Source organism: Agelaius phoeniceus, chromosome 1 (genome assembly GCF_051311805.1).
Source record: "Agelaius phoeniceus isolate bAgePho1 chromosome 1, bAgePho1.hap1, whole genome shotgun sequence".
Classification (NCBI taxonomy): Eukaryota; Metazoa; Chordata; class Aves; order Passeriformes; family Icteridae; genus Agelaius; species Agelaius phoeniceus.
In genome coordinates this window covers 24399733-24413657 of record NC_135265.1, presented here as the reverse complement: position 1 = coordinate 24413657, position 13925 = coordinate 24399733, and the positions used below count along the sequence as shown (strand labels likewise).

At 40.2% G+C, this 13925-nt stretch overlaps 1 protein-coding gene across 3 annotated transcripts in view; it reads left to right on the top strand.

Moving 5' to 3' along the window:
* CALCR (calcitonin receptor) overlaps nt 1-13925 on the top strand; it is a 161557-nt gene that overhangs the window by 82419 nt on the left and 65213 nt on the right. For 2 of the 3 annotated variants that reach the window (XM_077174933.1, XM_077174943.1), the window contains exon 2: nt 8597-8684. In XM_077174933.1, coding sequence (XP_077031048.1) covers nt 8597-8684 — 88 coding nt within the window. The remainder of the gene's footprint in view (nt 1-8596; nt 8685-13925) is intronic. The other variant, XM_054635778.2, reaches the window with a different exon arrangement.

Sequence of the window (13925 nt, the reverse complement as noted above, 5' to 3'; positions counted from 1 at the left end):
AACCATGCATATGGCTTTTTTCTTAACTCAAAAGTTTTTACTGACACTGTGTAGCGTGTTTTACCTTCTTTAGCTATGTATATTTAACTGTACCCGTACAATTCTCCTTTAAAATTATACTAATATTAATCTTACCCACAAAGGTCATAAGGGCTGTGAAATCTGTATTCCCTATTAAAATACTATATAGAGAGAGAATAATTCTAAATTTCTGCTTTAATTTTGCAGGCTGTGTTAAAGATTTTAGTCTGACATAAATGTATGTAATTCTTTTGAAACCTTTATTTTACAGCAGGGTAGTATTCATCCCAAGTTTTTGGCTCTGTCCAAGCTGCACTGTCTTCAAGAGTAGATAATTGCATATTTTCTTATTGTACATGCACTGCTGCAAAGTCTTCCAGGAATTTCAAGCACTTTTCAAAAGACATTTCACAGCTGGGCCTAAAAGGCTAAAATTATACTGTACTACTGCGTGACATGCTAAGTCAGAGATTCATAATGATGCAGCAAAATGGCAAGGAAGTGTTCTTCTTTGAGGAATGTTCAGTTATGAACCAGGCATTCCTGCAGTGTGCTTGCTTTCATCTGTTGAATGTGGACCAATGGCCAAAGCTGCTTCATTCAGTCCCACTCATCCAGCACTCCGAATAACAGGAATGCTCTGCTATAGATTTTATTCCTCTGCTTTGTTACACAGAATTTCAATTTTTTTTTTCTCCTCCTTTGTCCCACAGATTGGAAATATTTGACTTTAACATGGTAACGTTTCCTGGCACTTAGCAAGTTTTTTAAAATGTTGCTGCTTTTACCTTGTTACCTATCACTGAAAGCAGAGCTGGTAAAATGCTGAGTGTTGCTTCAGAATTGTAAGGTTTGCATTTAACTTCAGTATTTCAAATTTGATTGTAAGAACTAAAAAAAATTAAAGCCTTCATCATCAGGTATGCACATTGTGACATGACAATTGTATTCTGGGCTGTGTCCAAAGCAGTGAGGTGAGTCTATTGAAGGAGGCGATTCTGCTCCTCTGCTTGTTCTGATGAGACCACCTGGAGTGCTGCACCCAGCTCTGGGGGCCCCAGCATTATAAGGATGTGGACCTGTTGGAATGAGTCCAGAGAAGGCTATGAAAATGATCATAAAGCTGGAGCTGTCTCCTATGAAAAAAACCTGAAAGAACTGGAGGTCTTGAGCCTGGAGGAGAGAAGGCTCTAGGGAGCTACTTTCAGTCGCTAACAGGGTCTTACAAGAAAGACAGGGAAAAGTTTTCACCAGAGTCTGCAGTCACAGGAAAAGATCAATGGTTTTAAACTGAAAGAAGGTGGATTTTGACTGTATATTAGGAAGAATTTTTTACTGTGAGGGAGATGAAAGCCTGGAACAAGCTGCCCAGAAGTTTTGGATGCCCTATCCCCCAAAGTGTTCAAGACCAGGCTGGATGGGGCCCTGAGCAACTTGGACTAGTGGAGCGTGTGGCAGAGGGGTTTTGACCAAGATGATATTTAAAGGTCCCTTCCAGCCCAAACCACTCTATGATACTTTGATGTGTGCTGAGAGCCTGACATAATTCTTATGTGAGCAATCATTGTTTTGTAAAAGTGAGTTTATTTCAAGAGTGTATCCTCTGAATAGTGGTAGAAGGCAATGAACTCATTTTCCAGAGTCACTGTGGTGTGATCCACTCTCTGTCTTGCATTATGTCTGAAGCAAAAACATAATTGCATGTGTTGTTTCTTCTTTCACTGCAAAAGCATAAAAGTCATTTTTCTTTTAATTTCAATTCCACAAAAGCTTAAACTGATCTATGCAGATGTGCTGTTATTATTCACCATCTCCTCCATCTCTAAGCCTCTTCCTTTAACCACTGGTTGTATGACCAGAGCCTGTGGTGCAAACGCATAAAACCTTCTCCCTCAGGCACTATTTCTGGGTAAAACAGTATGACACTGTAAAATTCAGAGAAATGCAGCAAGGCACAGAGGGTCCTGTAGATGCTGAACTCCAGGATTGCTTGGTATGCAACTCTTCACGTAATGCTGTTAACATTTTGGGCTAAAATACTTCACAGAAGAAATTTGCGAAAGACTAAAACTAAGTTTTTCGAAATGAATTACACAGTCTGGTTTGTGTAAATATTCCAAGTTTTTTCTGCCAACAAATCTGCTGATATACTTTGCTAGTCTCTTCCTGAAATTTTCTTTGCTTTTACTTGCAACCTCATAAAACCCCTTGTCCAACAGCCAAGAGGGTCATTGGCAATGGCATCCTAAGCTCTGAAGAAGGAAGAGGGTTTTGGCTACTGGGTGTTTTTTTTGGCTACTAACAAACAGTAGGCATAACCCTCAATTTACAGTCATTAGAGGATGCAGAAGCACAACACCAACCCCTATCTACGTGTAATACAAACAGAATTTGTATCAGTGCTCAGCTGAATACCTCAGCTGTCCCCTCCTAAGTTTTGCCCTGGCAGGTGGAAGAAATCAGCTCCTCTAACTCCTTTGATGCTTTACCATCTTTTGTTTCATAAAATGTTCAGCCTTTCCTGAAAGTCTTCTGGATAATTTGGCTCGTATATTTTTAAAGTCGTAGATAAATAATTCTTATTCAAAGTGTATATATTGGCTTTTTGTTGTTGTTGTTGCTTTTTTGTCAAAGTATATTTGCCTGTGTTGTATTACCCAGTCTAAGAATTTCTTAGACTGGGTAATACAACAATACAATAAACTTCTTCCTTTCCATCTTCAGTATCCCCACTGGTGTGTATGATCACATTGGCTGCTCAGATATGTAATGTGGGGGCTTAGAAAACTTTGTGATTGCCTTAAAAATAGACACAGACAATTTTGTAGCTAGTTTCTTCCTATTTTCTTCTTGTTTGTTGGAAAGGATTTGGTTAAAGGGAAACCTAAGGTAAAATAACCCCTTTTTTTGTTGAATGTTTTTAAATGGAAAAATGAAGTACCAAGTGTTGCAGCTCCCAGGTAATCCAAATGAATCAATAAATCAGAACTATTTGGTCATTTCCTCTGTGTAAACCTGAAATTGCCTATTTGCCGTGGCTGATAGTTTCAGTTTGTTAACATACCACACACTCAAGATGGAGTTCACAATCTCCACCAGGCAAGTTAATGGAAACTGTGATCTGTTACAATAACAACTGAGTAGTCATCACACAACTTAGCATTTGGGTCTCTGAGACTCCCAAAATGAATAAGATAAGCTGCAAGTGTCCTAGATACCTGCGGTTTTAATGTTGCAATATCTTTATGTGCCTGACACCAGAAACTGAGAATGTGGAATTTTTATTTCTCAGGGGATTCCTGTATGAAAAGGAAGGTTAAACAAAACATTGAGGTACTGTACAAAGATAAGTCACAGGGAGTGCAGGAGTAGAAGACAGTAAATACATCTCCTGCCTTGCCTCATCTCCCTGGACGCTTGACTAGAGGCTGTAAGGAGACCCATCTCTCTGCCTGGGACTGATGGTCACAAGTTTTTGGCATATGAGAAATAGCTGAGTAGCAATCACCATTTCTATTGGAAATACCAAGAGATCCTGGTGCCCCTTAAGCCATTTCAAGACTATTGCAGGCTAATGGCTAAAGAATGTTCTGGGGAAATAGGAGGGACTGGCTCTACTCCCATCTCAGGCATGGGGATTAAACTCCTGGCATTTCCTCTTCTGATGGGGTTATAACTACAATTCTGGTCTGCACAAGACCTGGGATTATAGAAGGGTGATGTAGGGCTCACTCCTGGCTCAAAGCAGTAGCCTAAATTAGGAACCCAGGGGTAAAATATCCCACTGGGAGTGAGGGGATAATTTTAATACTTTCCTCAAAACTGTCTGCATGTTTGGCTACACACACCAACCTGCAACCTCCTCCCTGGATCCAAAATCCTTAAACACAGCAGCAGGATCTGCTGGCTTGCCTGTGGCTTGCTCAGTGGTGTCTGCCCAGTGTTTCCCAGTCCAGGGTTAATGCAAGCAGAGCATTTTGGTGCCTTCTGTGCTGAGTGGCAAGGCACTCCCCAGGAGGGTCTGCAAGCCTTATCTAAATGAGAAAACAGAGAGACCTTGTGGTTTGAGGTGTGTACCCAGCTAGTCACCCTAAGAAAGCTGCATGGGGTGGAAAATAAGCTCCCAAAGAAACTTGCAGCCTAGTAGGGAGGTTGCAAGTGAAGTTTCAAAAATTCTGAGTATAATGAACACACTGAGAAAGAGATTTTTGCATTACACTTCTGTACTTAGCCACAACTCCTCAAATTCGTATTTTGAAAACCATTTTTAAAATAATTTCTTTATCTAAAGGTATGTCAAGAGTATTGTGAAAGATGGCACTGCAGATTTATCAAAGCAGAATAATTAAAGAAGTTTTTTCCAGTCAGTCTATTTCTTTCTTTCTTTCTTTCTTTCTTTCTTTCTTTCTTTCTTTCTTTCTTTCTTTCTTTCTTTCTTTCTTTCTTTCTTTCTTTCTTTCTTTCTTTCTTTCTTTCTTTCTTTCTTTCTTTCTTTCTTTCTTTCTTTCTTTCTTTCTTTCTTTCTTTCTTTCTTTCTTTCTCTTCCTTCCTTCCTTCCTTCCTTCCTTCCTTCCTTCCTTCCTTCCTTCCTTCCTTCCTTCCTTCCTTCCTTCCTTCCTTCCTTCCTTCCTTTCTCTCTCTCTTTCTTTCTTCTTCCTTACTTTTCTTCAGAACATGGCAGAGAATTGTTGCTCTACTGCCTTCTTTTAAATCTTCCTCTTGCACCCTTCTTTCTGACTAAATCTGACATCCCTTTTGGGCCTTGTGCAAATGGCTGTGCAGAGAGAGCTGTCCCATTTTCTGGATAAGCCAGTGGTAACTGTAATTGAAGGCCTGTTCAGCACAGCACTATAGCTGTAGACATCTGGACAGAGACAAAAGAGATGTCATCACTGAGTAGGATGCTGTGTTCATCCTCAGATAAGTTTCAGGTGTAATCTCCAGCTGTCTGTGGTATTACTATTACAGCTGAAGCAGGAGGAATACCTTAGCACACAATGAGCTACATAAATGCTACTTTTGCAAAGAAAGAAAGAACAATATTCTAGTTTAAATAACAGTCAGGAATGTCATATGTAACTATTATAAGCAACAGGGGCTGAAGAATTAATACAATCATAGAAAAGTGCTGGGCTTTAGCAATGTGCTTATGATTAATCCCTAAGTATGGATATTCTAAAATTGAAATGCATGCAGCATTATACTAATTTAACATTGAATAAGTACATCATTGTACTTAGGGAAAAAGGCTGAATATTATAGGAACAGGAATCAGCATAGCACCTAAAACCTGCTTGGGAACTTCAGCAAAGGAAACAAATTTTGTGTAATTTTATACTGTATTACATTGCCATAATAAATAAGCTCTGGTGATCCCAAGAACTATCAGTACATCATCTATAATTTCTGTTGTTTATGGTCATAAGCATCATCTCAGGAAAAACTCATGCATACCTTAAAACATCTGCAATACCTGTTCTTAAAACCGCTTGAAATATTATTGTTTCTCCATCTGTAATTGTAAAAAAGAAAATAAATTTAAAACCCCATTTAAATAGATTTTAAAATTGTGCAGCTGAACACTAATTTCCTGACCTCTTCATAGTGTGGCCCTATAGTGTGGCTGTGGAGTTAGCACAAGTCAGGTGGTCCTGAGCAGCCAGGAGAAGGCATGGAGAGCGTCCTGTGGGTACTGCCATGGAAGCCCATGTGTGCTTGAGTTATGGTGTGAGCACACACTGGGGAGCAGACTCATTTCTGGTTCCACCTTCTGTTCCTCACAGCACAGCCCCAGAGCTGTCCAGCCTTCCTCCAGCTGCAAGCACGCTGCCCATTGGCTGTAGTGTCCATGTGAAAAAGTGATCCTTCTAGCACAAAACACCAAAACCAGCAGGCACTTGAGCATTCTGCTTTGCACATCCCAGCTTGTCTGGCATGTCACACCTGAACCTGGATCACTGGAGATGGGGTCAGAGCCATGGAGGTGTTGGTTTGTTCCTCTGTCTGGAGGCTGACAGGGTCCCTCTCCTGGGGTTTCCCTTGTGAATCCTTCTGCCTCCCTGTTGTTTCTGCCCTGCCCATTGACCAGCACTTTGTATTTGCATGTATCTTTTCATTTCAATGAAATCATCATCCTTGATCCAGTACTGATGCCAGCCTGTGTGCTGTAGTGTTATGGGCCAGTCTTAAAGTAGACAAATATTTTTCTTAGTCAGGAGCTTTATAGTTTTTATAGTTAAAATATTGTTGTTCAACTATTCTTGAAATTTTTGCCAGATGAAAAGATTTCTGTGAAAAAGACAAAGAAGGTGCTGGACTTCATCTGGCATGTCAGCTATTCCTGTGGTTACAGCTGGCTAAAATAAAAATGACTGGAAATAAATAGACTAGCTAAGATTCAGCATGGGAAATAGTTCTTACTCATTTACTCATATGTAGTATCATATGGTGCAGTCATTTTAATTAACAGAAGGGAAAAGATTTACCTGGATCTACAGCTGTAACCCAGCCTGGTGCTGCAGGCACTCTTGGCACAAAGTGCAGGAAACACAGACATATAGCAGGTAAATTCAGCTGATTTTGATCTTGCTCATTCTTGCTAGGTCACAGTATTGTGTTAATCTCTGTGCCATTGGTAGGAGCTGTTGTGTATTTTAAAGCTGTTGACAGTTTGTAAGACAAAGTGCTCCCTTTTGATACAAAATCCCTACAGATGTAGCAGAAGTGATGATGCTAACAAGAACAGAAGCACCCACTTGACTGGCTTTACACCATGCTGCAGAACACTTTGCAGTACAGTGTGTAACTGGATGAACACCATACTTGTGCTCGTACTCACTGTACAGCTGTCCAAGAGACATTGTTTATATGTTCTTCATTAATCTTTATTGTCAGTTTGAACCAATACAGACTGCAGGGAAGAGCCTGGAAAATATGCAGACAGTTCCAGGCATTTTTCTCTGATCTAGATGTCCAGTTTTTGCTTCAATTGAGTTGTCTACCATGAATAATCAAATCCAAGTTTGTGGCCTACAGTGTAACTGCATGTTCTTTCTGGATCATTTGCATCTTGCACTACTTCTGACTCAGCAGAATGGTTCTGGGAAGATTCAGACAGTAATAAGACTACTTCCTATTGGAGAGAAATCCTCTGAGCCCTGTTTGCCATCACTTTATATTTTATGTAATCTCAGTGACACAGGACTGCAACATGTGCTACATATGACTGGATCACATGTGCTACATTGAAGTGGAAGTGCCACACCTTTATTAGATTTTGACATTACGTATTTCTGCTTTAGATGAGGACAATGTTTCATTTCCCCTCTGAAAATGAGTGCCCTTCCAGACTATTTAAAGATGAGAAAAGCTGTTACAATGCTGTTGCTGAGACAAATGTTACACAAGTCATTGTATTATTCACTGTATGTCAACTAGACTCAGCATCCAAGTATCTGTGCCTTTTTCTCTTTAAATTCATGGGTTTCAAATGAGTAGGGTGCTCACAGGATTGTTTGTCCAGGTAGAAAACACCTAACTCCTAGTTTTAAAGCTCTCTGAAAAATGAAGGTGTGTGAGTGCTCTCAGTGTTACTGTGACTGAAGGTGATCACTGCCCCATGTCCTATGTTGCTCTGCACATACACTTCGAGTGGTCTGTGAGACATCAGAAGGCACAATGTGCTTTGACAAAAGCTGCATTTCTCATTTAATACAGAACTTACATTTTTGTAAAACTTAAAATGTTGTGCTAATGCAAAGAGCTTTGCTTGCTTGAACTCCCACAACTGTGAAGCAATAAGATTATACTTGGTGGCCCCTGGATATTTTTTCCAGATAGGCCGGAGAAGTGTTGATGTAGGAAAAACCCAGAAAACCAAAAAGCTGCTGGCCCAGTTCCTGTCAAACCTGTGGAGTTGTGTCCATGCTGTGCCTCCCCAGTAGTTTGTGCTGAAGCAGTCATGCCTGATGGCCTGAGGCTTTCACTGCTGTGTGTCTGTCCACAGCCCAACCACCCAGCTGCATCATGGAGCATGCAATCCCACCGTGCTGTTCCCAGTTTCTCTTTTCCTGCTCACAGGCTTGTTCACCTGGCTAGAGATTACTCAAAGTCTGGCTTTCCCTAGCCCCACAAACATGTCTTTTGAGCTGCTATTACACTTATTTGCAAAGTGGATCTTTCTGGGTTTTGCAAGTCAGATTTAAAATATCCAGATTGTTCATTAGTCTGCAGCTCTGTATTAGGTTAGAAGCAGCTGAAAAGGGACAACTAAGATAGCCTCAGCTGGCAAAGACACAGAGTTTAACCCAGATCTGCTGCTGGTGACCCAGTAACATGGAGATATACCCCACACCATCTCTACTCACCACCAGAGATCCACAAAGGAGACTAAATTTAAAGTGTACCAACTTCCAAGTAGACCAAACTTGAGCACATGTAAGGCTGGGGGTTGCTCAAACAACCACACACACAGAGTCTAGATTAAGTTTAAAAATGTGCTCATACACAAAGACAAGGAATTTATCGTAAAAGGAAAAGTCCAATAATGCTTTTATTTTTGTTCTTTAATTCCCAGAAGGGTCATCTACAAGGTGTCTCTCCAAGAAGACTCCACAATGAAAAAAACAACCCAGAGTTGCTTCTTATTCATCATCCTTCTAACTGTAAGTACAAGAAAAGTGAACTCCTCATGACAACTGCTGTATTTAAACTTGTGGTGATGTTGAGAAAAAAGAGTACCAAGTTATACTTGTTATACTCCACAGGTGAAGGGTTTCCTTACTAATACATTTCAAAAGAAGATTAATAAGATTATCTAATAAAAGTTTGAACTTGAATACATTGTTTCTTGGTGAGACAGAACTGCAAGTCTGAAGAGGGTTATGCATATGACTTTTCATTTCTGTGTTTTACAGGCTACAGCATGTCATGGGAACATGTGTGTTTGAAAACTGCCTTTAATGTTGTTCTGTGAGACAAACTGACTTAAGTAGCAATGCATTTGCACTGTTTGTAGTTGATCTGATATTAGGAAGGCAGCCAAAATGAAAAATAATCTTATAAATCTGTTTATCAGTTCAAATGCTGTTTTCAACTGTTTTGTATGAGCATTACATTTATTTTAATGTATGCAACATTTTTGAGTAATTGTGGTTCTAAAAATATAGGAAATTCATTTCTGCCTGACTAAATACTTCTCACCTTGAATACCTTGAATCCTTTTGCTGAACTGTACTTGTGAAACCTCAAATTACTATTGATCATCAGAAAATCACAGACATTACAGGCAGTCAGAATTGAGAATACTGCCCAGAGCCTAAGTTACAGAATTATCAGCATATGTCTGAATGATGCTACTGGGAACAAGCACCTCACTACCCTGGTGTGGTATGAGTAATTTGCATGATGCCTGCCACCTTAGTCCCCACCTAACTCTAGCTCTGTGCTCCTGAAGAAGACTTTCCTCTTCTTCTTCTTCTTCTTCTTCTTCTTCTTCTTCTTCTTCTTCTTCTTCTTCTTCTTCTTCTTCTCCCTCTTCTTCTTCTTCTTCTTCTTCTTCCTCTTCCTCTTCTTCTTCTTGTGTTTTCTTGATTAGCTCCTCCTGCCTCTCTGCCTCTCATCTTCATTAACATCTGAATGTGAAATACCTCTGTGCAACTCCTCATCAAATCCTGTGTTGTAGAAGCAAAAGAAATTCATATGCTGTAGAAAATATGTCAGAGAGCATAAGCAACTGCCCTACCTGGTTTACTTATTGGGTTGTACGTCTCCTCCCAGCCTAGCAGAGCTTGTCCACAATGCTGTTTGCCACTTAAATTTATATAGATAAAAAAGGAAAGGAAAGTAGAGAACAGTAAGAGAATGATGGATAGAAAGAGGTTAAAAGAAAACAATTAAATGAGATCATGGAGAATCCAGGAGAACAGCAAAGAACATATTACTTCAGTAAAATATTGAATTCATGGTTCAGGATTAGGACCTTCCATCAAAGAAGAGCTGAAGAGATGGAGAAATAATTGAAGAGAGTTAATACATTTCTGCTAACTTGGTCCCAAAAGAATTTGTCCATAATTAGTTAATGATTTGAGGAATCATCTCCCTGTGTGAGAGCAGTCTTCTACTCTGAGGTACACTAGAGTATTCTGGTGTTTGTGACCGTTTGGGTTGGCTGTTCTACCTGTCCTACAAGGGTGCATGTGACAATGCACTGGCTATGAAATCGCCCATGGTCAGAAATGTCTGTAACAAAGTGCCTGAGAGAGACCAGCTTTCTTCTGGTTTGAATCCCATCTGATCTGCGTAGCTTGATAAGGGTCTTGACAAAGAACAATTCTTCCTATAAAAAGCCAGTGCCAAATGAAGAAATAGATCCAGATTATTTTGCTCCCAGTCAAGTGACAGGACTGTAAATATTCTGATAACTAAAACTGTCAACAGCACTTCTGAGCACTTGAGGTGCTTTGACCTACAGCATGGGTTTGTAGGTCAGCCCTGGAGGACTGATCCTTGCCCTGTTGTCCCCAGATCTTTTAAATCTCTCACCCATGACAGCATGTGTGCAATGTTAGGTCTGTGCTCATTCCTGCAGCACTCCAGGAGGAGGAATTCTTTTAAAAACTCTTCAGTGAGATCTGCATCTGCATTTATTTTAAATATCTTTGCACCAAAGAGCACTTAATATTCTGACCTCAATGGATAATTTAACTTAGATTTTCAAGCTTCCATTCTCTGTGTGCCTTCCTTCCCCACTGCAGTGGGCATACCATGCTCTACTTTGACATCTCTTAGGTTAATTTCCCTTTTGGTAGGGAAGAAGCCTCAGTCACAGAAGCAGACCATGAACAAGCTTTTCTTTCCATCATGAAACTTATTCAGAAACTGCTGTGAGATCAAATATGAAAAATATTTTACCTCAGTCATTTTTCCAAAAACTTTCCCATCTGCAGATGGTAGAAGCCATTCATTTTTTGCATTGTATTTATGGTTTGTAACGAGTAAAGGGTGTCTCTCTTTCAAAGAGGCTCTGTTGGTTCCCACTCTGTTGGTTCTTCAAACCACTCCTTTGTTCCAAGAACTGTGAGACATATCAGCCACTATCTGTAATTAATAATACAGTAAATACAGTAATTAAGATGATTTGTGACATAGACAGACGTGATCTCCCATCCTCAGCTCTACCCACCCCACAAGACACCCTCTAGATCTCCCTTCTTTGATGATTTTCATGGTTTTCTGTTATCCTATCATTTGTGACCTGCACTCCCAGTTGACCACTGTGAGCTGTTGAAAAGCAGCACAACTTTTGAGATCCTTGTTTTCTCCTCTGTGTTGTTTGTCCCACTGTAGGTGCTGGTGTTTCCCCTGTGGTGGTCACCCCTATTGAGTAGGAGAGACTTCTACCTGAAATCTCTTTTGTTAGTGTAGCTGTGATTCCCTAACACAATCTCAGAGCTGGAGCACACCCTGCCCTCTATACACTTAGTGCTTTGTGGAAGACTCCCCAGATTCTTCTCGTATCTCTCCTTCAATATTTTGTAAGAGACAAAAAATTACTTACTTAGTTGCACAGACACTTCCTTTCCACCGCCTTCTTTAGACTTGTCACTTAGGGCTTTTGGTACCTTCTGATAGAAACCATCTCTTTTATGCATGTAATTTTTTGCACAGAATTGATAGCAATTCCATGATCCATAATAACCCGTCTTTGCCAAAAAAACCTGAAGCATGAGTTGTTCCAAAACCTAATCTAGAAATACAAGCAATTCCTTATTGTCTTCCTCTTTGATGGATTCCCTTGCTTTTGAATGCAGGATAATGCATCACCATATAGTCTTCTACTACAAAAATGAGAAAATTTAATTGTTCATTATGTCATAGTTCACTTTAGACTGATGGTCTCTAGTTTTTTGCAATTATTGAGAGCCAAAGAATGTGACTGAGATTTGTTTCTTCAAGTACGTAAGCCCTGGAATGCTGGAGCAATTAGTTCATGTCCTCAGTGCACGTTTCTCTTCACAAGAAAAATGGAGCATCAGCACAGTGTGCCCAGCAGCATCAAACTTCTGAGAATGAGGAAGAAGAAGAAGGTTTGGGTCTCTTTCCTGTGTGACCAATCAATTTTTCAGGACATTGATGGAAGAGATTTCTATTTTCTGCTTTAATTTCTCAAGTAAGAGCTGCGCCTACAAATGGCCCCGGAAATGAGGATTGATGAAGTAGTTTTTCCCACATACTCCAATTTTGTGTCCTGAGCCAACCACAACATGCATAGTAAGGACTAAATGGATGCTGCAGCTGAAGGCCACACTATTTTCAATTAGGCCCACTAGACCTAATTGAAAATATTCTATTCTAAAATAAATTCATTTTGAGCAAAAAACAAACTGTGAACATTCACTGAGTCCAAATCTGTTAAATTGTTACCAAGCCTCAGTCACAAAGGTATGCAGAGTCTGATACTTCTTTCCAACACCTGAAAGACTCGTGAATAATTCCTGTTCACAAAACATTGAAAATTAATTATATGAAAACCTAAATGTAATTTTTGGTAACTGCATAAACTGGTGTATTTTGGAACAGTGGTAGGGTATTTTCAAGTCTCCGGAACCATTAGTCAAGCACTTGTCACCATGATGGGGGAGCTGCCCATGGTGCCTCTGTTTGATCCTCACAGCTGAGAGTGCAACACGCACTGGTGGAGTGGTGTGGCCACAAACTCCACTGGGCTCCTGCTCATGCTCAGCTCAGTGGCTCTCTGTGCATTTCTGAACCCCATTTCTGTGCAGGTACTGTGAGAACAAGCCTTTTTCTGCTTAGACAGCATCTCTTCCAGCATCTGGTCCAGAGCAGATCTCCCATGGGCTGGAAGAGCTGCTGAAGATCTGTCACAGCCTCCTTTGTCTCTCTTCTTCTGAGCCCTCTTCTCTGGCAGCCCAGAGTCTTCCCCAGCCTTGGATGGTGAGATCTCCCTAGGTCTCATCACCTTAGACCATGCCTTTGGAAGCTGCTGTTCTGCATACACACCTCCCTGTGTAAATATTTATGGGTTGCTTCATGCTGTAAGTATGTGCACTCAGAATTTCGCAACATGTTCTCACACAAGGGAAGCTCTGGAAAGCAAACTGCTGATATTGTAAGGCAGTAAGAATTAGTGTGAGAATCTGGGAGTCAAGCTGCTCATAATTTCCCAAGAAATAGGAATGCTGTATTCTGTTCTATTCACCCAGTTTCAGGGATGATCAGGACATTTTGACTATCTTTTCTTTTTTTAAAAACAAGGCTGTTGCTATGCAGCTGATTGCAGTAAAGAGGCCTCTCACAAGAGGATAATCAAGGCTGCAAGAAAATATCCATGAAGTATTCTGGATTAGCCCACAGTTTTTATCAGGCTAAAATGAAAGTAAAGCTTCTTTGTAAGCAAATCTTGTAGAAATGGAAAAGAACTGTAAGATCTGTGACTTGCTTTTCACTACAACAGCCTTGTCTTCATCTACAGCACCTGATAATCTCATGCTTGTTTAAACAGCTGCCAAATTCTACCATGTTAGTCATATGGGATCTCACTGAGATAATTACCATCCTGCTCCAACAGTGATAGAGTATGGGAAAATTCTAACATTCAGTGATTAAGTAAAACATGTCATGTTGTAGTGTTTCCCCAAAGAAATTGCCTGCTGCTTCCTAGCACACTTCTGATGGATAGAAATGATTATGTTTACTGAATATCATATGCTAATGACCTTCCTAAGGTATCACAGTTGTTTTCTTATCTGTCCCAACACTAGCAGTTGTGAAAAGTAGTTCAAACATAATCAAAATATGAGAGGGGCTCTGCAACTCATCTAAATCATGCTGAGCTCTTCCTCTAAAATGTGATGTATTGAAGAACAGGAGTTTAGTGATCC